We start from the raw sequence: 27,847 nt of genomic DNA, 5'->3' as shown, positions 1-27,847 counted from the left end.
GACAGCCTAACTTCGATACCCAGAAAGTTACTGGAACAAATGATTAAACAATTGGTTTGTCAGCACCTGGAGAATAATGGGGTTATACGGCACAGTCAGCAGGGATTTGTCAAGAACCAACCAACCCAGTTTCCTGCTTCGACAGGGATCCTGGCCTAGTGGATGGGGGGAAAGCAGCAGATATGATATATACCTTGATAGGCAAACTAGGGAAATGTGATCTAGATTAAATGTCTATAAGATGGGTGCACAACTGGTTGAAAGGCTGGAGTAGTTATCAATGGGACAGCATAGCTAGCGGGGGACGGCAGGGGTCGGTCCTGGGCCTACCACTCTTCAATATTTTCATTATGACATGAATGATGGAATGGAGAGTGTGTGCTTGTAAAATTTGCAAATGACACCAAGTCAAGAGGGGTTACAAGCACTCTGAAAGACAGGATTAGAATTCAAAATGACCCTGAAATCAGAGAATTGGTCTGACTTCAATAAAGACAAGTGCAAAGTCCTTCACTTAGGAAAACTCAAATGCATAAACTACTACAAAATGGGGAATAACTGGCTAGGTGGCAGTACTGCTGAAATGGCTCTGGGAGTTAAAGCAGTCACACATTAAATATGAGTCAACAAGGTGATGCAGTTGCGAAAAAGGCTAATATTCTGGGGTGTATTAACAGGAGTGTCACATATAAGACATGGGAGTTAATTGTTCATCTCCACTCATTCTTGTGGGGCCTCAGCTGAGGACTGGGTGCCATGCTTTAAGAAAGATGTGGACAAATCGGAGAGAGTCTAGAGGAGAGCAATAAAAAAAGTTTAAAAAACCTGACCTATGAGGAAAGGCTAAAAACCTGGGCATGTTTAGGCTTCAGAAAAGAAGACTGAGGGGGGAACCTGATAAATCTTCAAGTATGTTAAGGGCTGTTATAAAGAAAACAGTGATCAACTGTTCTCCATGTCACTGAAGGTAGGACAAGAATGGGCTTAATCCGAGCAAGGAAGATTTAGGTTAGATATTAGGAAACACTTCTAACCGCACGAGTGGTTAAGCACAGGAATAAATTCCCAAGGGAGCTTGTAGAATCACTGTCATTCGGGGTGTTTAAGAACAGGTTGGACAAACACTGGGTTCACTTGGTCCTGCCACAGTGCAGGAGCTGGATGACATGATGACCACTCAAGGGCCCTTCCAGCCTGACATTTCTATGATACTAACTGAAAATATTCCTCAGGGCAAACACACTATGAAAATGTAACCCCGTGTGAGTGATGGATAGACAGATCAGAGAGAGACCATGTGAGGCACTTATAAAACAAGCAACCTGCCCAGAACTGTCATCACTAGAGTCAGGCTGAAAATTAGATGGTAAAATTTGGACTAACATGAGAGCATGCACTTTGCTCTTCTGGGCAAAGCCAGAATCCAGGTGCTAGGAACAGCCAGAGGACTTGGGGAGGAGGAGGGAGGTATGATTCAGTTTTATAATTGCCAGTGTTAAGTAAATTTGAAAAAAGATGTTCCTTTAAAAGCTTTTGCAGGGGCAGAATGATGTCCCCAAAATACTCACTTGGAAGCCCAATAATCAAAGTGGAGTCTTGCCATGTGCTCTCTGCTGATTTATTCCTCAGTCTCTCCTCTTTTGCTGCACCATGCAGGCAGCTGTCTGGGGAGCACCCAGCTGTCTACATCAAGAGGTCCTGGCTTTAGGCCCCAGACGACCTGCCAGGGGCTTTGTTACACAGACCTACTAAAGAATCCTCTGACTCTTCTGCGTTAAAAGGCTTTCCCCCAGTGACTTCAGCTTATCGTGGGCCCAGTTCCTACGCCGCCAAAGCAGCACCATTGACTTCAGTGAGGTTGCAGGATATCAGGTTAATCACTGGTGTGTTTCATGGCAGCAGCAACCAGAATGTCACAGCTCAAGGAAATGCCAACTTCTCCCTTCTCATGTGGCTGTTCACTCATACTTAGAGTGCTAGATTCTTCAGCAGTGCCGAGTGACTGCAGCTCCCACTGACTGCAGCTGCTCAGGAACTCTGAAAATCAAGCCCAAGGTGTCTCCATGCCAAGGGAGCCCAAAGCCTTTACACATAGTTACATACGTAGAATGACTGGGATGCAGCCAGCCAGCCACCCAACTTGCTCCTAGTATCATGCACAGCTGTGAAAATTTTGGCCAAGGATACCAGAGCACCTCCCAACAGTTACACAACACCCGGGGTTTGGACCCGTATCATCAGCTCGGAAGAGCTCAGTTTTTAACATCTAATCCTGTAACCAGTTTGGGAGAGGGCCCAGCTATGCTTACTATCGAGGGTGTTTTGCTGCTCACTGTTGGGCATGTAGAACACAGAACTCAGCAATGACCCTTGCTTGGTCAGACAGTTAGAGGGTGCAGCTGGAAGCTACAGCGGTCTGAAAAGGGGCAGAGGGCTGCATTTATCCTAGATACTCTCCGAAACGGCCAAGTGAATAGAGAACAGAAAATTAACCCTTTTATTGATGCATTGCAATTGTTCTACATTTTTACCATATTATGTAGAAAATACTTAAAATACAAGCTACTTTGTAAAACCAAAGACAAACACTGAATCCAAAGATAAACTGTGTTTTCACAATGGACCCTTTTCCCATATAGTTAGTATTAAATTTTTAAATATCTATATTTCTTTTGTTAAAATGATTTTTACATACCCCCTAAGTACATCGGCAATACAAACATAGATCAGTAAATGTCAGAAACTACCTGTATCTAGCGGCTTTAAAAAGGAAAAGCACAACCATAAAAGAAAGTTAAATTTCACACAGTAACTAGCATATCAAATACATTTAATAAAGTAGGAATTCCATTGCAATATCAAGGATTCAAGCAGAAATACTAACATTACATATAATGTACTGCTACATGTAGTGAGATAGATATATTTCAAGCTGAATCTGAAATCACACATTATAATAAAGTTTAGCAACGAACAAACAACCATGTAGACATGCGGCACCATTCAGAAGTTTAAATTAAAGAGAAAGCAGGGCTGTGCCAATCCTGTCATTTAGAAGCAATTTAGTTCCATGTACTTAAAAATAATAATAATAATAATAATAATAATTGCTGAATCAGAGGTAAATTACTGCATCAGTCAACTAGGTGCTAAGCAGAAAAGCTCTGAAGTTGCTTCTGCAGTAGGGTATCACAGCTGTGAATGCAAGTCAGCAAATAGGAACAACTCTAATTAAACACAGTTTGTGAATCACAAGAATTAATCTATAATTCAAAAGGTGAATCCCAAATTCCAGCTAATTGCTCATAGTTAAAGAAAGGACAAATCTATATTCATCAATCGCATGTCTGGTTACACGCTATGCAAACCAGCTGGGACAGTGAGGCCGCTCAGTCGTTAATGCTTCACTGGGGCCACATGGGCTGGAATGCACTGGGAGAAAGGCTGCACCTCCTCAGAACTGAATCTTTAGGGTACACTTGACGGGGCAACACACACTGTGGGCCACATTTTTATGTTACACCACTGTAAATCCAGTGCTGAGATCAGAATCTAGCCCTGTGGGGTTTTTAAATGGTGCGTATCACAGTTTAAATGGGATGTGACATCTCATTGATGCAGGTCCCATCTCATCCTCCTTTTTCCAGTGCTGAGGGATGTTTGAATCAGTGGAGGAGATGAGAATGTTCTTAGTAGATAAATTTGGCAGTTTTTTTTTTTTTTTTTTTAAACTATGTAAGAGGTGCTGGTTTTTTTAGTTTCTTTTTAAACAAAGGCTTTCCCCCAGTTGATTAGTTCATTTTGTTAGAGGCCTTGGTTATTGTTCTCTTCTTAAGAACTTCCCAGGCAACACTTTACTCTTTGTGAAATGGGGTGAAAAGTTTTCATGTAATGCAGATGTTGGCGTTTGTTTGCCTTGTGAAGGAAAGGCACAACTCTGTATCCAAGAGGTATCTGTCTCGAGGGGGAAGTACTGAACACAAGCCACAACGCGGACAAAATAAGGACGTGCTTGGCACTAAGTGAGAAACATTTGGATAACACAGAGCATTGACACCACCAGTGATGGGATTGCTCAGTTATCCCCACATTTTGAGGAGCGCGGTGTCAGAAAATACACTAGACGATGACTTCTGGTTAGTGACGTTGCTAATTGCTCCCATCCAGTTCCAAAGTCCTTACTATGAAAGAGACACCAAACCTCCTACAACGGATCAATTTCAGACCAGCCTAGACCTTCCTATCCCAGTAAGGTGGAACTTCAGAATTGAACTTCTGCCCCTCTGGACACCGTCATGTCATGCACCAGTCATAGAACTCGACTGTTTTCAACTTGGACGGAACTGGGGTTCAAGGCTGCAAAAACCTCTTATTGCTGCAGCAATACCACTGCTCAAGCCAGTTCATTATCCGTTGGGCCTCTGTACTGAAGGTCACGAAATAATTCCTAGTTCGACAGGCCCAAGGAAACAAAGGGTAGTTTCATTTGGGTTACCCAAATGGAGTATTCCTCATAACTAGTGCGACAGCTAATAAACCTTCCCAACAGTTCCACATTAGCAGATGAAATATACTTTTTTTTAATGGTATTGTTATGTTATGTGCTTTACAGCAGGCTCTCTTTGGTATAAACATTCTGTCACAACGCTAGCAATATTTTACAAGAAACGTCTGCTAGTAACACAGGGGAAGGTAACATCACACTCTAATCTAATAAAGTGATTGCACATACTTAATCACTTCTGCAATATCAGACTAAATATTCCAATGCATTCCCAGCACTACCCTATTTGAAATGCACCGACAGACATCTAACAGCGTATGTGCCATTTCAAGGAAAGCTTAAGGAAACATCGCTTCACTCCAAACAAAAATGTAGCCTTTTAGGTTAGCATTAAAACGGAGAACAATGCATCTATGCAACATCCTGCTATTCTTGCTATGATAAGCTTAGTGAATTGCTTCAATTCAATGGGGGCTTGCTGGTCCCTCATAAGGCAAGCTCACTGTAAACTCTATTCACACTACATCATCATTTAAGGCACTACAATAAGGGGACACATCAAACAATTCTTCATCACACATACCTGTGCAAAACAAATCAGAAGGTATCCTTTTCTCTCATGAGGCTCTACTTTCTCTCTCTCTCAGTGCTACAGTGATGAGCTCTAATGATTGCATTAATTCACATACATTCTGACGTATCGTTTTGGTTTAAATACAAAGGATACATCAATTTCATCCCCAGGAACGTTTAAGATTTAGACAAACACTAGGTACAGAGTTCAAGTATAATCACTACACATTTTGATTACAAAGACAGAACATTTGGGGTTAGCAGGAAGTTTTGCTTGTTATATTTTTTCTCTAATCAATATGTACATATTTCATTTCATGTAAAATATTAAAACACCACCATTACAAAACTTCTAAAATAGTTTTAAATTCAGTAATAAACTTTAAAATCTGGATTTTTTTTTTCTTCCCTCCTCCCCCCCTCAATTCCTACATGCACTTACTGTATGCAAGTCTTAATAAGAGCGCTTTAAAGCTGGCTGCTAGCATACCCAGGAGGAGAGGCTCACCGGAGTATAAAAAGCTGTACATGTCATTATTTCACTGTATTTCAGATTGTTCAGCTCCCTCCTAAATGAATCATGCAAGGAAAAAGATAAAGAAAAGGAAAAAAAAAAAAAAAAAGCCCTGTGCTTCTGAGAGAGGACTCCAGCTCCATTATAGGGCCAGTGTCTAATACTCCAAAGAAACCAAACTCAAAAGAGCAACGCAGCACTATCAATTCTCAGCTGAAGAACACAGCATTTTGGCAAAGCAGTTGTTACGTTATACAGTGAGATCTTGCATATAAATGAAAAACTTAATTTAATAGCTTCTGCAATGATAAAAACCCAGCTACGTTATGGATATTCAGACTTTACAAGACAATAAAATGAAGATTTCATGGTTTAAATGGACTTTTGAATATTAGGTTGCCTAGTACAAGATAGCTGCCTCTATCATACCCTTAAAGAAAGCAGGAAAGTAAACAGAAAATGTTGACAGGGACAAATAGAGATGTAATTGCTTTTGCAGAAACAGTAATCTACTAGTGAGAAAATGAATTATGGAAAAACTTTAAAATATTAAACTGAAGTTTGAAATCTGCTCTAGCAACTTACTGAGATAAATGTGCATTATATTTTTAGTGGCAATTTGGATTTGTGCAAGCTGCTAAAATATAATCTGCTAATCTGTTTAAATTATAAGAGTTAAAAAAAAAATCAGCATCGGTCTTTAAAGACATTGATTTTCCTTTTCTCCTCCGATTATCATAATATCACAATAGCTTTAAATAAATTGGACTGTGACCTTTTTAAAAGCATCTATAAAAATTAAGTAAAAGTTTAAAATCTTAATCAATGACCCTTGTACTGATACCAATAGATGCTGCCCAGTTAGTGACTGAATTCCCCAAGCAGAGACATTGTCATACGTGGTAAATCCAGACTTAGAGGAGACTACGAGAGTACAGTCAACACCAGGTAAAGGTTCACCTGAAAACCTCCTTTAATTCTCCAGGCCTGTAGCGGAACCCAGCTCTCCCCAGAGTGGGCTAGTCACAATTACTGCAAACCCTACCGATCAAGGGCAGCCCCCGAACTACAAGTATGAGTACTGGTTGATCTTTGTTGGGCTCAACGGGTATCCAGCGTAAATAGCAGATCCTCGGGAAGCACCAATATAGGACTGAGTAGCAAACTGATGTTGGTACTGGGCAGGCGGGACATTTGCAGAAGTCAGCAAGCTGGGCCCGACACTCACTGGTACCTGGTGGACAAGAGTGCTAGGGTGGGCCGCGTACGTGGTGTGCCTGGAAGAGCCCTGAGGGGAGAAGAGATGAGCGAGAGAATTTGTGGAGCCCAGCGTTGTAGCAGTGCTCGGAGCATAGGTGTACATGTGGGGCTGGCTGGGAAGATGTGTGCTCGCTGTAGCTGCTGCCAGATGGGGATGAGCTGGGCTGCCATGCTGAAACGTGTAGGGAGCCTGAGAAATAGCTGATGGGAGGGGAGCCACATACGCTTGCTGCCTGCGTGGAGCCGGATTTCCGCTTCTCTCCTGTGAGGCCAACACTGGCGTTGGCTGGTTCTGCAAAGGAGAAAAACGAGTGAAATGAGTGGGCATCCGCCATGTGATGCCTGTCAGTGGGGGAGGAAAACCAGCTATGGGCGGGCCCTGCCCTGGGGACGTTCAAGCACTCATGGAGCAGGGCTCAATGCTCTGCAGGAAGCACCAGGAGACTGGCAGCCTGAGGAAGGGCAGATCTCACTGACTACGGAGATAAGTCGGACTGTTACAGGGGGTTGAGGTGGAACCGCAGCCCTTCTGGTGCCGTGGCCAAGGCTCCCGTCTGGCCGCGCCTGGCCAGGCGCTGAGCACACCACAGGGAGGCTGCTCTAGTTCTGGATCTGGCAGGCAGGGCTGGTTGCACAGCAGCCACCGTTGGTGCAGCTGACGAAGGCGGAGTGGAGGCACCAGCTAAAGCGAGGCCAGACTCAGGACCCAGAAGGGAATGCGCATATAGCTCATCAGAGCCATCTCTGGGCTGGTACCTGGCGAGATCTGCAAGGGGGTGGGTGGGAGGCGCAGACAAGTCCTCCCTCCAGAGGCTAAGCCAGTCCACCTAGTATCTCCTTCCCCAGCATGGCAAGAGTAGGATCTGTGCCCTGCTTGGCCCCTTTCCCTGACACACCAGCTGCCAGGAGACACCCCCACAGGCAGGGCCAGCTCTAGGTTTTTTGCTGCCCCAAGCAAAAAAATTTTTGGCTACCCCCAATCCCAGCCCTGGACTCCCCCCGCACCAGCCCTGGGCTCTCCCCCCCACCTGCACCCTCTGCCACCCCAACTCTGGGCTCTCACCCCCACCCCACCCACACTCCCTGCTGCCCCAGCCCCGGCCTCCCCCCAACCAGTGCTGACTCCGCCCTCTCCCCCTTCGTCTCCAGCCAGTCCGGCGCTGGCAGGGTCAGGGTAAGCAGCAGGGCTCCCGGACTGCGCCTCAGCCCAGGGTCCCTCCAGCCGGGGTTCCCGCCTCCAGGACTGGCCCGGACCCGGGAGGGCAGAGCCAGGGGACCGCCCGGCAAAGGGCTGAGGAGCCAGGGCAGGGCAGCCCCAGAGGGAGCGGAGCCCCGGAGAGTGGGATGCGGGCCCCACACGGCAGCGCCCCAGGCACCGGTCCCCACTATGGCCCACTGCTGCTGCTGCTCCTGGCCACCCTGCCGCAGTCTCTGGGTGGCTCGGGTTGCTTCGCCCAGCCCCGGCTGCGGCGCCGAGGGGCGGCCGCCCTGCGGCACCTGCAGGCGGCTCCGTGCACCCCGCGGGGCGGCCCCCAGCCTGAGCGTCCCATGCTCGGAGCCCGCCCGGCCATAAGGTGCGGGCGCTGCTGCCCGACACGAACCGCAGCAGCCCCAGGGCGCCCCCAGTGCAGGACACACTGCTGCTGCCAGGGCTGGCTCTAGGCTTTTGCTGCCCCAAGTGCACAAAAAAAAAAAAAAAAAAAAAAAAAGGCTGGCTGGAATGCCGCCCCGAAAATGTGCTGCCCCAAGCACGTGCTTGGTTTGCTGGTGCCTGGAGCCAGCCCTGCCCACAGGAGAGAGCACAGGTTTTATGCCATTCTGAACTGTCAAGAACTGAACCAGAACCAGCTACTTAATGCCAACAACGAGGAAGCAGCTATAGTGCTTCTGTCACTGGTAACCAGCCCTCTTCCTCTCCCCGGAACACAGGGTCCAGCATGACAGAGTCCTGTTTGGTATTAACAAGCCTCAGGGACATGCAGAAGCCAGCAGAAGACAAAGCAAGAGCCACAGCCTTGCTTACCTGGCTAAGGTTGAGTGGCTGCACGCCACCAGTCACCATGCGAGGTGGCCGGTACCCGGTTGGTGTTATACAGCATCCCGATGACTGCCCACTCACCGATGCCACTGGTTTGGTCTTGCTGACGCTACTCAGAATGCCTGAAAAACACGAGCAGGTTAGTCCATTCTTCTCCAACTCATTCCAGGACCTCACCAGCTTGTGTACCTTCAACAATGCAGGGGCCCTTCCCTTGCAGGGCCTTTTCTCTAGTTTCAGTGACATGCTTGGATGAATCAATAACATGCCGGCATTTCCCAGAGATCTGAGTAACATGCTGCAATCGGCTGCTGGGGGAACTGCTGCCAATAACCCAATGGAAATCCTTTTATACTCAGTGAATCTTAACAGACCCAGATTTCTAGAATCTGAGGGCAGCAGCTATGAGCCAGCAAAGAACACTAGCTGCCTACAACTTAGTCCTGGCTATTCTGACAAAGGAGACAGTCCTGTCAGAGCTACGGATTCAGACACAAGGAGTGGGCTGGCAGGTCCTATCTTTGTCAGAGTGGACACCTACCTGAGGCCTGCGTGGCGACGATGCAGTCGGTCAGTTGTGTTTTCAGAGGCGGGACGATGATGGTGCGGGAGCTGGAGCTGTCGGCCGCTCCCCTGGCAGGCAGCTCCAGCACCCCCCCAGCACTCCTGACAGCAGAGAGTGGATCGCTGGTGTAGGGGCTATTGAGGGAGGAGTCTGAGTCTGGGGAGTCATTCACGGTAACATAGCTGATGACATTGGATCTCTGCTTCATGCCCAAGCTAGGGGAGAAAACACACCATACTCATGTACCTGGAGTGCCCATAGGGAGCACCCTTGGCCCTGCCATGGCTCTCTCCCCTTATCCAGAACTTTATGGTAATTCGAGTTAGTGGAAAAGTCAAATCGCACAGAGGCATGATGGGATGTTCTGTGCCTCACATCAGAGATTTCGCCACACAGATTTCTTAGCCCAGCCTCACAAACCCCTCTGCATGCGCTTTTCTTTTCTAGCCTGGCGCTCTTCTCCTCCCATAAGCATCCTCTTGCGGTCAAGGATGGACGTGGGAGTGTGCAGGCTGTGCCTAGCTCAGGGCGAAATGCTAGTCGCTCTAAAGCCAGACTCTCTACCTTGTGGGCTTGTATTTGTTGTCCTCCTCTTCGTCGGTATCGCTGCGGATGGTGATGACGCTGACGGGTGGGCTAGGCGTGTCTGGGATTACGATGGGCTGGTGCTGCTCCTGCACGGCAATGAGAGCGTTGGAGGAGGAGGCAGCACGAAGGGGGCTGCTCCCAATCAACGAGTAGACTTGGGAAGGCACGGCCTCCAGTGCAGCGGTGGGCCTGCAGGAAACAACAGGGCAAGACAAGGAGATTGTTCAGTGGCCAAACCATGCTGCCCACCTAGAGACAGACAGACTGTGCCAGAGCTCACCATGGCCTGGGGCCAGCAGGAAAAGAAAAGCCCTAGAGCTGACATCCTGATAGAACTCAACACCCATCAGGTCAAGAGAGCCAGGAAAAACTCCAAGTCCCAGCACGCAGGATTAAAGGGGTGGAATTCCCCTCAGTGCAGGAGGGTCCCCTCTGGTCCTCCCTTGTTCAGAGGCCAGACTGTACTACAGAATACCTCGAGGCCCCGATGAGGGTAGGGCCCCAATCTGCTGGCAATGCACACACCTGGGGACAGTCCCTGCCCTCCCACGGCAGTGAAGATTGCCTGAGGAAGGAGTTCAGCATTCAGCCCTTAGCTGGCAGCTCACTAAACACAGTTGCAGACAGGGCCCCCCGTGTGAGCAAGATGCTAGCGCCCCAGGATCTGCACATCTCCCCGCAGTGTGTCGAAGGGTCAGCAGGGAGGGCTCCTTACTTGGCTGTGCTCTGTGCCGGCTGTTTGTTCTTCTTTGCTGCGAGGCCGCCGCTCTGCTGCTGCCTGACAACGTGCGCAACTCCAACGTTCAGCGGCTGCGCCGTCGCTAGAGCCACGTGGTTGGTCAGTAAGGAGGGCTGCTGCATGATGGTGCTGTACTGGTTTCCATGGGAATGTGCGTTCCTACGGGGGAGAGAGACCCAAACGCTGACCGGGCTGCAGGCACCACGGGAGCGCACAGCGCAGGCAGGAATGTGGGGAGCCGGTGCAGTCAGGCAAGTCTGTGGGTTTGCACTGGCTCACATTCCCACTGGATCTTCTAGGCCAGAAGCGGCTCTCTAACACACTGGTTCAAGCACTGTGAGGCTGCACATTTCAATAGTATTAGTCCTAGTCCTGACAACGGTGGCACTGGCGGAGGTGACATGGAAGCTGTTAATGACGGAAACACTTACCTGCTACAAATTATGCCATCATCATGTCACTGGGCTCAGGAGCACCTCTGCGTTAACACGGACCCTTACCTCCAGTCAGCTAACTGCTGGTTGCTTCCAATCGTCTCTGGAATCACAGTTGTGGGCTGAACAGAATTGTGCAGTGCAACTCCTGGAAGCTGCTGCCAGGTGGAAGGTAGCAGAATCTGTTGGGTCCCTCCAGGCCAGGCCTGCTGCAAAACAACAAACAGAAAGAGGGACTCGCTAAGTTTCAGCTTCCAAGAGTAGCGAGAAAGACCCTTCCAAACAACAGAATCAGCTGTGCAGATTGTTAACTTGCAGAGATAAAGGTATGTGATTGCACTTCCTCCCATGGCCTCACTACAGGAAGAGAACAAGAAAATCAGAGAAACAAACTTCCTCAGCCAGTTTGTCCACCTTTTCTATCACAAACATCACCTGGGGAAGAGGATGGTGTTTAGACTGTACTGCAGAAAGAGTGTAGACTACATCCACCAGAACACTAGGGGCCATTTCTGCTGTGCACCTAAGAGGCCATTACTAGAGAACAAGTGCATCTGAGATGGTTCTGAGGACCATAAAATGAAAGAATCTTCAATGAAGTAGTTCAATTTGGAAGCCATTTAGCCCATTCAGCAGCTGTTTCACAAACACGTTGTTTATAGTGCTCAAACTGAGGGGAAGCAAAGGCAGCAGAAACTTCTCTGCTCCTCCCCAATCTCTTCTCCAGCGTGGAGAGAGGAAGTGGGGTAATGGCAGAAATGCCAATCTCCCCTGATTCAAGCACTGTTACCAAAGGGTCTAGGCCACATTTTCAATATGTTTTCATGGTTTACAAAAAGACTGAGGAAATGGAGCAAAATGCAGGTTTCAGTAGTCTAGATAAGTGGAGTCCAACATTTGCAAAAAGCCAATGAGTTCATCTTGCTCACATGACCCAGAAATAAAAATCTAGTTATAAATATGGACTTTTTACCACTTGGATTGAGTTGTTGAAGGAAAAAAAACAACCAGTCAGTATATTAAAAAAGAAAACAAAAGCATCCCTTGCTGTGTTTGTCACATGTGAGATGCTCAAGCTCCACCCACTTTCAGGTCATAGGGATCCTGGCTTTTCAGACTAAATTGGTAATATGCTTCTGCAGTACAATAGCGCTACCATGCAGAACACACATGGTTCTATTTCTTGCAGTTTAAACTGCAAAACCACAAACACGTGCTGTTTTAAACAAAATATTTCTGCAAGTAACAGATCCACTTATTACAAATACTGGTTCCAAACAAGAAGCCTTCAAGCAGAGAACTGCTAACACCTCTGCCAACATAAGCAGAATAATAAAAGAGAGAAATATGTTAAGTCACACCATGCGTCTTTCCAAAAGCCAACACCTGCACAAGACAAAGCAGAGAGTTTAATACAGAGCGAAATCTAACTTCCCAACGGGAGGCAGAAATCAGGCCTTCCAAGCGACGAACTGTTTTGACAGAGGAAGGACAAAAATAGGCAAAGCTTAGCAAATGGCTAATGCAAACGTAAGTTAAGAAGCAAAGAGAGAAGTGTCGGAAGCACTAAAGGTGAGCAATTTGGGCCAAAGGCTCCAGGAAACCAAATGGAAATATCGAATTCTCTGGAGAGAATTAGAATCCAGGCTCTTAGTTTGAAGACAGATGGCTCTGGTCTCCTCCTGAGGTACAGGGGAGCGAAGCGCCCAAGTCCACTGCACACAGATAGAAGAGCAGATCTAATTGGCCTGTTAGCTCAGAAACCCAAATGCACTTTGAAAGAGTCACCAATCACTTAATGGTGCCCATGCTCTGCTACATCCACTCCTGCCATTTTCAATGGCAACCCTTCAGCAAGCAGAATTGGAGAAGAGGTGGAAGAGAGATAAGATCCTTTGGGTCCTTTCTGTACAAACCACTTGTGATCCACCAGAACCCACTTGCCTGCCTTTCCAACCTCAAAAACGGGGAGCATTTAATGTTGTGGCTAGTGGCAGACACTCGAATGGCCAAGCTTAAGTCACTAGTCACAGTGAGGCCAGAGCTCCGGCTTGAGCAAATTCCACCCCAAAACGAGTTTCCAGCTTGGGCGAAAAAATGCTAATAAGTTATTGCTTTTAAAGCCACAAAAAGACAAAATGGTTTATGTAAGAAATGGAGTGTGCTTTGAAAGACATGTGAGGACAGAAGGACTTCAAGTGCATTGTAATGTTTCCATATGCTTCACTGATCTGATTCTGGAGTTTTAAAATGACTGGCTTGTGACATCTGCATGGTCAATTCTGATGCAGATACCAGACAAATTCAGAGGGCAACAATTTTGAAAGCACAGATTTTAAAACCAGGTGCACCTCCTCCCACAGCCCGTCAGTTGGACATTTAGCTTAATCAGAACTAGCCCGAGAAACTGTTGCCATCTAAAAAGCTAGAGCTCACCTTTAATTTCAACCACAAAATGTAATAAGAACAAAAAGCATCTGTGGGGAGCAACATCTTTCTTTGGATGATGCAAGCTGCCAGTGATTGGTTATAGATAATGAAAGGTCAGAGAATTATTGTCAATATTCAATGAAGGTTAAGGTTTCTTGACTGCTAAAGAAATAAATTAAAAAGCACTTGCTATTATTAGAGGTTTTAACCTGAGCTTAAGCACTTGAAACGGTTCTACATGCAAAGAAGCTTTAAAACAAAAAATGCAGCTAACTTGCCAACTGGTTCAAATTCTGGCCATCCAGGTACCTGTAGCAGAGTCAACCTAAAGGCCGTTTCCTTTGTTTACAACAATTAAAAGGTAAAGACAGGACAGTAAGCAAAAGACAAATAGGATTACAGCTCTTCTGAGCTTAGGAGAAGAGCTTTATAATACTAGACTAGTAAAGAGCAACAGTCAATGGATCTGGATTCTTTAGAGCCACACTAAACATCAGAGTCAGACAGTGCGTCAGCAATGTTGGGGAGGAAAACAACAAGACATTAAGATGTAGCAAGAACACAGCCACAAGATGGCACATGCTTCCATGCCCTCTGCAAGTCTAAGTTAAAACAAAAACTCCGTTAGTGAACACAATCAAGGGAGGCAATTACCAGTACTGCAGCCGTCTGTTCTACTAGCGCTGGCCGGCCGGCTGCGCAGTTCAGAGTAAAGGGCACCGCATACTGCGGCGTGATGGTGGCTACTTGAGGATGAAGAGTTGCTACCATTAGTGGTGTACAGCTTCCCTGAAACGTAGATTAGGCAGTGAGTGAAACACACGTCCTGAGGCAGGTTAACTGGGTTCAGCAATAGGGCCAGAAAGGCTCTCAACCTATTGGTACTAACAACACTCTTCAATATCTCTCAGCAATCAAACGTATGTATTCAAACCACTACTCCCTCTGGCCCTCCAGGTGGGCTAATATGACCAACTGGCAAACATTCCTGAGGGGAGTGTGAGGGACACAGGAACCAGCTTCACAAAACTGGTTCAAACTTTATACTACCTTATTCTGGGTGGATCCTAGATGTGTGTATTCCAGGCCATCTCTTGTATATACTGTATTGGGCCATAGTGATATATGCTTCACCACTGATGTAACACATCATATATAATCATACACAGGCTATTTCGTGTACAGTACTCTCGGGAAAGAATAAACTAAGGAACTTTAATAATCTTAGTCACCAGGGTCTTTAGATTACTAGAAATTAACATTAATCATGGCGAGATTGCCGAGAAACAAACCTAATCCATAAAATCATTGTTTGTTGTTGTTGTTGTTTTTTTTAACTGCAGTTTGGTACTTTATCATGAAGAGCAGCAGGAATGGTCTTCTTCATGATGGCTTCCTTTAAGATTATTCTGTTCATTGAATACTGTGACCTGTGCAATTATACTAAACCAAATGCATGCATCATCAAATGCTACCTCAATTATTTGAATTGAATAAATTACAATTTATCACCTAAAACTGCTCCTGTATGACTAGACCAGTCACTGTGATATACTTCCCCCAGATTTCTTGGCCGTTACAATTAAGAGTATGCATATTATTTCCCTATGTAACTGTCAGCAGAAACTGTGAAACTATGCAAACTAGTAAAATTATAGTAGTATCCATAAAGATGATGGATTCGTCAGTGTACAAAAATGTCCTACAATAAATGTGCTTATTACTGTGTACCCATTGTATATTTAAATAAAACACTGCTTTGTTGGAAATAGTTTTGGTTTTATGGCAGAAGACAAATAAGAGTTTAAAGTTTTTGTAAAACAACAGACTATATATTTCAAATTTCAAAGATAATCATTACTTCTGATAACACATTTGGAAATAAATACAATCAGTGAAACACATCCACGCATGTCAAGGATGCAATTATGCAAAAAAAAGGATGCAAAAGTAATTGAGTTGAATTAAAGATGGGAACATACAACATCAATAATTCAAATCTTTACTTTTGTTTTCTGGGATCTCATTTTTCACATGGTAAATAATGCATAGAAACCAATTAATTTCCTATGGAATTTGCTGTCTGGCTTTTAAGCAGATGTACCTTCCTACATAAGGCAGGCACTCTGTCCAGACAAGAACCGAATGTTTTGAACAGTAGTCCCATCCAGAGGAAGACGGAAGTCTCAGGAGACTAAATATTTACCCCATTATGGAAGGCCAAACCCCACAGCCAGTGATCATAAAGAAATACAAACTACTCTCCTGGTTTTGTAATTATCCTCTGCCTGCAGATTGGTAGGGCACGTCAATATTCTATGCAAATATCAGATTCTAAAGGACTTATGGACTCCACTAACAGTCCCTCCTGGCTGGCACTTGGCACAGGAGAATTGTGAAGTGTCAAAGTAACAAATAAGATTCAGACTTACAATATCCCAGCAGAACCAGGCAGACTCGAGCTTGATATGAACCTATATATCACTGGGATCCAGGTCCCCAACTCCTGATCCATTCTGAGATTTCTGTTAATAACAAAGAAACCCCCCCCCTGCCCCCCCCCCCCCCACCCCCCCAAAAAAACATGGCTGCCATTGCAACGGGAGAGAATAAAGCTGGCCTGTGCTTTGCACTAGGTGGAATTCCAGTTACCCCCGTTCTTACCTGTGTGAGAACTCCCGACTGGATCTGCAGCGGCTGTGCTGCTGGTGCTTGTGGTACAATCGGAACGGCATTCTCCATCCGTACCGGGAACCCAGAATGCTTTGCAGTGGCCTGAAGTCCGGCTGTTCGGAAAAGGAAGAAGCCATGGTTAAACTGATTTCTTTATTATCCAAATGTTTTTTCAGACTCTAATTCCTGCCAGCCAAAGCAGGATGAACAGAAGACACGGTCACAGCCTCAGCCATCGGGGAAAGAGGGGCCCCTTCCTGCAGGGGCACAGAAATGGGGCACCCCACACCAGACAGAGGGGCTCCCTTTGTCCAGCAGCAACCTGCTCCCCACTGCGAATGACAAACTCAGGGTATTCATACCCACACATGGCCACTTGCACCTTCTGTAAGGCTTTGCTGGGAATTAGTGCTGGTAACAGTGCTGCACTTTCTGTCTTGGCTTTTGCAACACGGACACCTATTCAGTGAGAACTGGTCTGAGACTATTGCTACCTATTTAATTTAGGTCACTGAACAGCCATGGGATGGGAACGTTTTCAGACTCTGCTGGCCAGGCGGAACTTGAATCCAACCACCACCCAGTTTAAATATGCCATACTTAAATGGAAACAAAAAAAGAATAGTTTCTGGAATTCTGAAGTCTTTATGTACTGTACTTACACACCACCTCCAGAAATCCATTAAAAGATTATAAATCACTCCCAACATATAGGAAACACTACCGGAAACACTTTCTAAACAATTAAAGTCACAACTAACCCAAACCATACATCTACTAGTGTCTGCCAGGTGCTGCACCCTCCAGGAGAAGACAAATTCTTTACTGGGGGACATGGGGAAATGATCTGGTGCCACTGGGTCATGATGCCCTTCCCTTCCATTTCCTTTTTATAGTAATACCTTGTCCACACTGAGTTATGTTCCCTGTCTGCTCTTTGAAAGGTACATCTACTCTGGCAAAAGTGGGATCTATAATTCAGCTCCACTGGTGCTCCTCCACCATTACAAGTGTCATTTTTGACAGTCTAGACAAGGCTTTACTTTACAAGTAGTACTTAAATTGAATGTTTCAGATCAGTTTGGCACCTACATTCTCCTTTGAAAGGCCTCGGCTTGCCTTCACTGTCTACGGACTTCCTAGCCATCGAAAGCATTTGGCACTAGATGGACCTTTCAGAGATGGCAGGTGTGTAGCTAGAGGTATCAGACACAACCCACCAATAAAGCCCTGGCTAATGAACAATTACAGTCTCTGCAAGTCCCTAAAATTCTCAAGATGACACTGGAGAGTTCTCTAAAAGCTTAGGTGCATACAAGCCAGCCAAATGCACTCCCCTCAATCACATCTGGAAGGGAACATAGTCAAACACTTCTAACGTTACCATGCAACCTAAAAACAAATACAACCTGCATACTGCAGCCACTGTGTCCTGCACTCGCTCTATCAAGATATTTTGCTTCATTCATAACCTATCATATTAGCATAAGCCAGATACAAATGGAGAAGCTTTCACGATCAGCAGCTGCATTTCTTACTCTGTGTAGCTTTATCTCTTTGCAATTGGCATTCTTTTACTTCTTCCCACCAAGCTGCACAATTGTATTAACACTTGTGAACTGAGATTCCAAGAGTGCACATTCATTCTAGAAATTTAAGGGAATCGCTGTCGGGATGAAAATTTTAACTGCGATAGCACCTGTGCATATTCCAAGCATTTTCTAACCCTAGAGTCTCTCTCCAAATACTCTTGGTGCCAAGAAACCAAAGCCTAGAAATAAATTTCTGCTCCACTATGAAAGTGAACCTAGTTCTCGGGCCCCCAATAATAGATTCACGGACAAGACTCAGGAGGGATTTCTATTCTAGGCCTGAGTTTCAGATAATTAAATCTCTAGAACAATCCCCTTTTCATCACAACTTTCTCATGCTGGTTCTCAGTGGGAAGTAGATTGTGCGCATGTGCAACCATGGCCACTCAAAGGTCAAACAGAACATCATGAGCGTGGAGGTGTCATTCAGGGAATGAGAAACATTTCAGAGGTTTTCTTAAGTCTCAGATGGGTCAAACTCCTCCTATAGCCCTGAGGAATGCTGTTGTGTTACGTTCGGGGGGGGAGGAGGGAGAGGAGGAAATGGCTGAGCAATAAAGTGACTGAAGATTGCCTAGTAGGCAGGTATGTTCTCCTCACCTGTCCAAGCGTGTCCTGGGAGAGAAGAACCGGACATACATACACACCTGGGCTGATTTCAATGGTTTCAGATTCACATGTGAGATCACAGAGTGATCTCCTGGAGTTTCTCTACTTGGCCCAAATCACAAGATTTTATTTTCATTTGGCTGAAACTCCAGTAGAATGCAACAGGTTTTTCCACTTACTTTGAAAAGCAGGGGGACAAACAATGAACGTTTGCTGGAATGGATCGGTCTGTGTGCAGATCTGGGTGGTTCCAGGCTGTAAGGAAACACTCTGTTGCGCTACGCCTGCAACTGGTGCTGCAGATGATGGGTACAGAGCAGACTGATAGTTTAGCAGCGAGACATCCGAGTTTGCCAGGGAAAGAGTAGCAGCAGCAGTAGAGTTGGAAGCCAAGACACTGGCCTAGAAAACAAAACATTATAAATGGGCATATTTGTATTACGTACCCCATATCCCAGGAACAAACTACTGCAGGGAGCAGAATCCTGGCATGAAATGACATCAGCTAAAGAATTAAAATAAAGGTAAGGGAGAAAACAGACCTGAAAAAAGCTGTATTTGAACCCACTTTCTATTTTTTGCCTTTCATGCCTCTGGACTGGCAGGCCCATGCAATCAGAGTAACAGAGCAGAGAAACTTTGCATCAGTTTGGCCTTGCCAACTATATGGAAAGTGAAACTGCAAAGGCAGCCTACACGTTCTGAAAAGTATCTTCAAAAAACCCAACTCCACTAGGTGGGGAAGCGATGAGTCAGCTGTTGTTGAACTAGCCTGCACTGCCCCCAGCTGGGGTGCATGTCTTAATAGGTCTGCCCCATCTCTAATTTCTATAGCCTTATGAGTGGAGGAAAAAATTCTGAATCGAGATGTTATCTAAGGAATTTTAACACATCACTGAAAATACCATTTGCGTAGAACGTGTCTAAATTCGTATATAGCAACAACACTTGAACACTAGAACTCAGAACTGGTTCTCATATGGCAGCAACACAGTTCTATTAATTTAGGGGCAAGTTCTGCTCAGCTACATTACGTGTAAATGCAAAATATCTGACTTCAGTGGAGTTACTTTGCAGAGCAGGATTTGGCCCACAGCATCAAAAACATTTCCCAAAGCTAAAGCCTCACATACCTGATTGTGCACTGTATTGAGCTGGTTGTTGAAGCTCATTGTTAGGTTTGTGCTTGTATTAGGAGCTACATGTGTTGTGAATGGGCTCTTTATTTGATTAATTGTATCATACATATTAACTCTTCGCTTGCAGATCTCCATATTCTGAAAACAGGACTTCACACTGAAATAGAATGAGTGAGGGAAATATTAGACATACAATACCAGTACATACAGCATAGCCTCCACTGTAAGCAGTGGATTAAAGGGAAGGAAGGGAATTACATAGCTCTTAGAATACTGTTTTACATGTGCATGTATATGCCTTTAGCTTTACAGCAACAAAGAATGTCAGAGATCTGGCAAAACTAAATAATACAGCCCCTAACTAGTGGAGAAAAATATTTATGTGAGCCAAAAAAAGTCACCTGGATAAGCTTCCTGCTGTGTCTCGTGAATTGGGAGAACACAAATTCAATCTAAGTAACTAAACTGGAAACACAAGAGAAGCCACCCCCTGGTATTTTTAATTGGCAGATTAGACTGACATGCCAGGACACTAGAGATATGCTGTTCTATGTCCTGCTGAGAAATCCATCTAGAACAATGCAAAAACCAAAGTGCCCCCAACTCACTGGTTGCTGTGTGGGAAATCCAGTAGATGGGTCATTGTAACAAATGAATGGTTTAAAGTCTTCAGCGGAGTAATTCTCTTATCTGCATCAATCGTCAACATTTTCTTTAACAAATCAATGTACTCCCTTCGGTCAGCCTTCTCTGCCAACATGTCTGTCCCTTCCAAGTCCGTAGACATATTCACCTTTGGGAAAGAAAAAAAAAAAACGAGAACAGTTAGTGTCAATGTAAAATCCATTACTGCTATACAAATCGGTAATTTCATAGCCTATAAAAGTGCCGATAGCATTTAAGAACCAGCATTGGCTATCACTTTAGGGTTTCTCCTTCCCCAGCCTACATTCACTAGTGCAGAGAAATCTGAATCTAACTTATGCACAGAATTCTTTTTCAATATTTAGTTGGTGCGCTGAGGTGAAATCAATTGCGCTTGATTCTCCAATGCCTTCCAGATATGTTATCCTACACAAAGGAAAGGCTAAAGCTAGCCTCTAACAGTTTCCATATTAAGATTCAGGCAGCTTTGAATGTGCACTCAAGGACTTTTTTGGCAGAAAATGCTGATCTTTTACACCTCTGTGTGTCTCCCCTAGCCTTTTCCTGAAGGCTTTGCTACCATTGCTAACAGCGCGGTTCCACTTGTGTAGACAAGGCATCAGCATTTTAACCACCGTGCCTTCTAGGCCTGCTCGAGCAAGTAAAAGCATTAGTGCTGTTTTGTCTGCACTGCACTCTCACCATTGCTACCACTGGCAGAGTGGCACCAGCATTCACAATGGATGGGGGGCGAGGGGGGAGGAACAAGCAGATTCAGGACTTCTGAGCCACAGCGGTTTCTTCCTCATCATCCCCTTTACATTGTACAGGTGTGTTTCAAATGGCATCATTATCAGAGCCGGTGCTGGGCATAAGCAGACTAAACAATCGTGTAGGGCCCCCAGCAGCTGAAGGTGGCCCCCCATTTGCTTTATTAGTATGTGTTGGGGGGTGGGGGGAAGAGAGAATATCCCTGCTTAGGGCCCCCAATGGCCTAGCACCGCCTCTAGCCATTATTCATTTTCCAACAGCCTCCTCTACTCACCTGCGCCATGTCATCCAAACAGTTGAATATATATTTCCGAGCTTCTTTTGATTTTATTCCTGTCTCCAACTCATGTTCTTCTGGAGTCTATAAAATAAAACGTTTGTTTGGATCAGCTGGAGCCTAGTGTTAATATTTGATTGAAACAACAACAAAGAAAAGCCAATGACCAAAAGGTTGGGCCATATAATTATTCTGCCTATTTTAGAGGGCAAACGCAATAAACCATTTGCAAGTAGGGCAGGAGTAAACAGTCACCTGCTCCCTGCTCCGTGACCCAGTAGGAGCAACTCACTGCAAAACTGAAATACTGGCTTGGAGGAGAATGTGGCCAAACCTGAGCAGACTATCGGTCAAGGATAGACTCCAACGCTGCTCATCCTAGAAGAGTTCTACCAAAGTGAATGCCAGATTCTGAGAGGGTATTTGACAGCAGTGGAAGCATGAGTATTTAGGATATGGGCAAAAGCCAAACTGAGACATGTAAAAGTGAACCCTAAGGGGGATAAGATGGCCCTCTCACCTCCTTTGCTTCTATGATCTAAAGGAGGCCTGGGAGTTTATTCCCCAGAACCAGGGGGTGGGTTTTTGCCATTTTTTGTTTTGCTTGTTTATTTAGAAACATCAATAATATCAGGTATTCTCCTTCACTTCTGTTGGGGGAACTCCTGGGAGGACTCTAGAACTTGAGTAGATTTTCCAAACTCTCACAAGGTGCGCGTCTGTTCTGAATCTTTCACAAAGAAAGCCTGTTTCTCCCAAGAGCTCACCAGGAGTTTGTTTCTGCTAAAAGACTTCAACAGCCCAACTAACAAACTACCATGAAATACACTTCATTTCACTCCTAAGACTGCTCAGCAGCTGAAGTAGGTCATCTCTGACATGCAGACCGAGCAGTCCATAATAAATGGCTATTATCACACACGTTTTGCTGTCAATATCACTCAATTGCTATTGGTAGAAATGTACTAGGGGTTTGTCCAGCTTCTAAAAGGAAATGTATAAATCAGCTACATCTGAATGATATTTACAACCTAAAGGGTACTTCACAACATATTAAAATCACGTAACAATGAGATTTGGATCAGGTCCATGATGGACAGAACAGATTTTGAAGTTAAAGAGAGACACAAACCTTTAGCCTCCATAGTGGGTATCCCAAGTTTGGATCTCTGTTAAAAAACCTGCTTGTTTTCGTTCCTGCACTCAGAAGATACTCTGCTGGAAGGCCTTGGGTTTGTGAAATATAACGAATCTGTAAAGAAAAAAAATTAACAAAGACGCCAACAAACCAGACTGATAACTAAATCTAGTAGAGCAAAATATTGAGGTTCTACCAACTTTGTTAATAATGAATAGGAAATTACAATTCTAAAAGTTCCATTTTTTTAAAATATAGATTGTCTGAATAACTGAAATTTCATGATACAAAACAGAAGATGCAATTCTCAAGAATTTACAAGCACATTTAACTGGTTCTACCTAATTTTCTGCAGAGATTTTAGGTATTGGTAAACTGTAATGTGCCTCCCTGCCTTTTTACAGAAATTTTCTTGGCCCAAAAGTATTTTAGCAGATTGAGAATAAGCTATTTATAAAAAGGGAAAGTAGAGCATAAATGCAGCACTCCCCAACATAATCACTAAACATTGTTGAAGAGGAGTGAAGGGTTTTAAAAATGTTACCAAATATATGTATTATTTAAATATATAATTATCAGAAAAGATATAGGTATCTGAGTGATGCAGTTGGGTCTGGGCATATCCACCCTTGGATGTGTTGATCGCAAAGGGTCCAGTGGCAAAGCACCCACTGACTTCAAGGGTGCAAGCTTAGATTCATAAAGCACGTAGACATAGATCCCCTGTATCCTTTAGGGCATCAACATTTGGAGTTAAAAAAACACCACCAAGTAAATAACCCTCCCCCCAGAAAAGTGCATAAAACATGTTTAAAGAACACTGGCTACAGTATCAGTAACATAACAATATGCTACATTACAATGTACCAAGCTGTCCTTAAAAAGAAAAAGACGCTCCATTATAAAGCAGAGGAATAATTTTATACATCAACAACCTATTTTCTCAAATCTTCCCCCAAGTTTTGTGGTCTAAATTGCTAATACTATCTGCTCTTCAAGTTTCAGTGTGAGAAATGATACAATTTGTTAGGACAAGAAAAAAGATCAGTTTCTTAAAAGTAAAAAAAATAATCAGTGAACGTGTAACCCACTTATGAAAGTGCAGGACTGGAAACACTGGCTGTTAGGCACCGTAGTTACTGATACCGTAATCTGTAGCTCAAATTACTGCACGTAGTTCTGCCAATGCACTGGCTATTCCGGTATTAGGCGCTTCCCGAGCAGCTGAACATTCACAGGGCACTAGATAGGCTACTACATTCGTATGGCTTGTGAGCCAAGATGAATTTGTGGCCTAGCTTTTCATTTCTAGCAATCTGGGTTCAAACTGACCAGTGTTTATATTTTTCATACTTAAGCAACAAAATTTTCAGTAGTACAATTAAGAAATAATTTCCAACAACCATCATCCACTAGATGCTGAGCAATTAAAGCTGGAGTCCAAATTAGTTACCATGTCCTCATTATTGAAGAGCAGCTTGCCTCCTGCAAGGCCAAGGTTGCTTAACAAGGCCAAGCCTGGTGCTCATTTCCAGAGATGCCTCCTGCAAACCCTGACTGGGCCTGCATTTACTGCTGCAGCTCAGGTAGAAACAAACATCTTCCCTACAGACATCAAACTAAACCACATGAAGTCAGAGTACGGGCTACCCCGAGTTTCTGGAGGATTACAGAACTCTATACCAAGCAATGAGAACCCGACCTTCGTCCCCACCCACCTACGCACTGAGATAAGGTTTGCAGAAATACATGAACCTTACCGTAGAAGGAAACCACCATGCCATACTTTAGTTATTTCTACCTCTGTCTGCTCACTAATGTACCACTGCATTTCCTCTGGAAATTTACGGCAGTGAAGAGACACTAAAAGCTAATTTGAGAGGGTCTTTTTATGTAGAGTGAAATATACCAGACACTGTTAAATGGTAATACCACAAAACAAAACAAACCACGTGATGGAGAAGCTGTACTTGGAAAAGCATTGTTCTATTTAGGTTTGTTGCCCTTTTATGGGCAGGCTAACAGCCAGGTAATACTGCTCCTTGTACACTGCAAGACCCAGCCGTTCAAGAGATACCTCCACATACGCGCACACTGTACTTCACAGGCTGCAGAGACTTGTATTTGGGACACGCTCTGCGTTAGAGATCAGAGCTTCTGTAGGAATTAACATGACAGGAACTGCATGGCAGGCCATCCTGGGACCACTGCTCTTGTAACTAACTTGTCCCTCTTGAACTGTCGAGCGCTGTGCACAACCACGACTGAGACAGCACTTCAGTTGTGCCACAAAAGAACTGCAGGTTGTATATTAAACAGAAGTCAGACACACGCAGGACCTTTGCATTCTCTATTGAAAGGCAAAGGGGGAGGCAGGGCACAAATGGGAAGCAGTCTCAGTTATCACAGATAGAAAGAAAATTGGATCAAAGCAGGGAAGCAGCTGAAGACCACATGTTGAGCAGACCGTATCAGAGCAGAATCCGAATTAGAGTACTTCAGTTTCACAGGGTTTATTAAAAAAGAAGCTCCTTCAGATTGAACAAGCACTGCCCTGTATGCACTATATGCTCTTACCTGATCATATTCTGAAGCTCCTGGGTACAGAGGCCAACCCAAGAACAGCTCAGCTATCACACAGCCCAGGGACCACATGTCAATAGCTTCACAGAACGGTAAACCCAGGATGATTTCAGGAGCTCTGCAAAACAAGATTAAAATGTTCAGCCTGGCACAGAAAGCAAATGGTGCCTATTTACATATTATTCAAGCACCTTGTACAGCAGAGCAGAGCTTCCCAGAGATGCTTCCTTGTAACGTTAAAAGTGGCTCCCTGTAAAGGTGCAACATTTCTTGCTAGCCTAATAGTGTTGTCTCATCCTCACTTAGCAGCGCTGATTATTTTTGCTTTACAGCCACAGTAAATCAACAGTGCAGTCTTCTAGCCCAAGAGGAGAGGACTCAACAGTTCAGAGACATCTCATACCAAGAGAATTACCCTATGCTACAGCCCCCCTGTAAATGGCAAGTATGTTGCTAGCAGATTTAGTCACATGATAAGGTGACCCCCAGCCATCACACAACCCAGCCCTAGCATGTCCCCACAGGCATGTCAGACAGCAGCATGGCATTGTGGGGGTTAAGTCCTATCGGGTGATGCTCCCTCAGTTCAGCTAATCAGCAGCAGAGGAGTCTAGATAGGTTCAGAAGGTTTACACGGGCTTTGGCTGCTTTCACCTGGAAAAGAGTGGTCTGCAGACCCAAGCCAGGACACTCTGCAGAGAGAAGAGTGCCACTTTGTTTACACTGCTTAGTGTTTATATAGGGTTTATTTGGGACATCTCAGGGTTAAGATGGACGAAGAGAACACAGCCAGACACTGTGATGGTCAGTGTTTTGCCACATTATTTTATGGGGCTTGGGGCAACAGAACCTCACCAAGCATAAACCCCCCTGCCCAGCCCCTCTCAGGGAGATTACGAACAAAACAATGTGCTGCTTTTAAATCTCAAACCCCGGGGAGGATTTTTTCTGCATAACCCATCTGGACAGAAATGTTGCAGGAGATGATATTTTAGCACAGCTATCCCTTTGCCTCACACACAGCTGTGAAACAAACACCTGCAGTTCTGCCTGCTCACAGGTTGTATTTACATATGGTGTAAGGCCAAGGGATCATGGGAGCAGGTACAGGAATTCACTCCGGAAAGTACAGGAAACACTAGAACCTCCATTTTCCTAGGAATAACCAATTCCATCGTAACCCCAATGTGGGGGAGGAGAGGAACGTCCCAAACACTGGTCTACGCTGCTTTCTGGGCAGGTCTTGGGCAGTAGTTCCTAACACTTGTATGTAATGTCTCGTGTAGCAAACACATCAAGAAAAATGTATTGCATAGTCATTCCAGTTAAAGCAGCTCTGAAACTGATTATCTTGCTTTACAGTTTTGGACTCTGGCCTTGAGTGATGTACGGGTATCTCCATCACATTGCATTCTGCAGCAGGACACTGAAAAGCCCATCTTAATCCCATTTTCCATCTGACTTTTCACCTGGCTGTGCATAGTGAGGAACGATTCCCAGGTAACTAACACGGGTGCTGTACATCTACCAAAGTAAAAGCACTTCTCTCAGCTGTCCAGTCGGCTGACATGCAGGTCATCAGGGAATGAGGGAAGTGCCACTGACAGGTGAGCTCAGTTAACTGTTTCCCCCCAACCTCCCTGCTGCACTCTAGTGGCAGGGGTAGTCACACTGATTCAGCACATGGCTGCTGCTTTAATACAAGCAGTTCTCTGACGCAGGTGAACCCTTTTAACTAGCCCAGCCTCCGAGAAAGAGAACTGTGGCAATCAGGCTTTTATTCTGGCTCTCCGAGTAATACAGTGAGCCAGGGATATCTGCCAGGAATTGCTCCCAGTCAGTGTGACATGCTGCTTCGTTTTTGTCCCTTGCCCTGTACGTCAGTGTGTGCGTGTTCATGCTCAGCTGGGTCTGGGAGCAATTGGTTACCTGCAAACGGATGTAATGTTATGCAAACGTGTCCAAAATGGAAAGAAAATGTTTAGCCAGAAAATCAGCATGTGAATATTAAAGAACTGTACTGAGACAAGTCGGTTTGTTTAGCAGCCCGAAAGGATTCCCAACTCCAGGTGCCATTATTCCAACATGTCAAGGCCGGCTTGCTCAGCAGGTGTTACCAATTAGCAGGCAGGACGAAGTCTGCTGCTTGTACCCGTATGGCACTCCCAGCCAAGTCCATGGGAGTTTAACAGATCTAACGGCTCACAGGATACAATGGAAGTGGCCTGTGGTAGAGCAGACCACAGCGCAATCTCGTTCAAACCTGCATGAACACATATGGCCTGACTCAAATGAAACGGCCTGTAAATGGCTATGGATAGTGGAGGTGGGATTATTCCTTTGTCCTGTGCGCGCATCCAGGGACAGGTTTCAGAGTAGCAGCCGTGTTAGTCTGTATCCGCAAAAAGAACAGGAGTACTTGTGGCACCTTAGAGACTAAGAAATTTATTAGAGCATAAGCTTTCGTGGACTACAGCCCACTTCTTCGGATACGTTTTGCAGTGTCAAAGACGCTCCCTAGCCCTGAGCACTTTACACTCTAAATAGATTAACTTCTCACAAGGCCTCAGTTTTCATATTGGTTCAAGACACAGCTGGTATGCAACAGCCATCAGCCTCCTTCACATCTGCTTTTAGACTGGGGTTAGCAGTACTATAATTAGTGACCACTGAAAGCGACAAGGAGTCTGGTGGCACCTTAAAGACTAACAAATTTATTTGGGCATAAGCTTTCGTGGGTAAAAACCTCACTTCTTCAGATGCATCTGAAGAAGT

At 45.0% G+C, this 27,847-nt stretch overlaps 1 protein-coding gene across 2 annotated transcripts in view; it reads right to left on the bottom strand.

The window, feature by feature from the left end:
• Positions 1 to 2,474: 2,474 nt before the first annotated feature.
• Positions 2,475 to 27,847, bottom strand: part of HIPK1 (homeodomain interacting protein kinase 1) — a 35,039-nt gene continuing 9,666 nt past the window's right edge. Inside the window, exons 3-16 of one of the 2 annotated variants that reach the window (XM_034770632.1) lie at positions 25,067 to 25,190; positions 22,484 to 22,603; positions 21,349 to 21,435; positions 20,267 to 20,451; positions 19,653 to 19,815; positions 18,699 to 18,921; positions 16,310 to 16,431; positions 14,300 to 14,434; positions 11,282 to 11,421; positions 10,758 to 10,940; positions 10,019 to 10,231; positions 9,431 to 9,669; positions 8,875 to 9,011; positions 2,475 to 7,143 (exon numbers count right to left, since the gene is read on the bottom strand). In XM_034770632.1, the coding sequence (XP_034626523.1) occupies positions 6,658 to 7,143; positions 8,875 to 9,011; positions 9,431 to 9,669; positions 10,019 to 10,231; positions 10,758 to 10,940; positions 11,282 to 11,421; positions 14,300 to 14,434; positions 16,310 to 16,431; positions 18,699 to 18,921; positions 19,653 to 19,815; positions 20,267 to 20,451; positions 21,349 to 21,435; positions 22,484 to 22,603; positions 25,067 to 25,190 (2,557 nt within the window). In that variant the 3' untranslated portion in view covers positions 2,475 to 6,657. Of the gene's footprint in view, positions 7,144 to 8,874; positions 9,012 to 9,430; positions 9,670 to 10,018; positions 10,232 to 10,757; positions 10,941 to 11,281; positions 11,425 to 14,299; positions 14,435 to 16,309; positions 16,432 to 18,698; positions 18,922 to 19,652; positions 19,816 to 20,266; positions 20,452 to 21,348; positions 21,436 to 22,483; positions 22,604 to 25,066; positions 25,191 to 27,847 lie in introns of both variants that reach the window. The other variant, XM_034770631.1, reaches the window with a different exon arrangement.

This window comes from Trachemys scripta, chromosome 4 (genome assembly GCF_013100865.1).
Source record: "Trachemys scripta elegans isolate TJP31775 chromosome 4, CAS_Tse_1.0, whole genome shotgun sequence".
Taxonomy (NCBI): domain Eukaryota; kingdom Metazoa; phylum Chordata; order Testudines; family Emydidae; genus Trachemys; species Trachemys scripta.
Note: the sequence above shows the minus strand (reverse complement) of the source record. Positions and strands in the feature narration are given on the sequence as shown.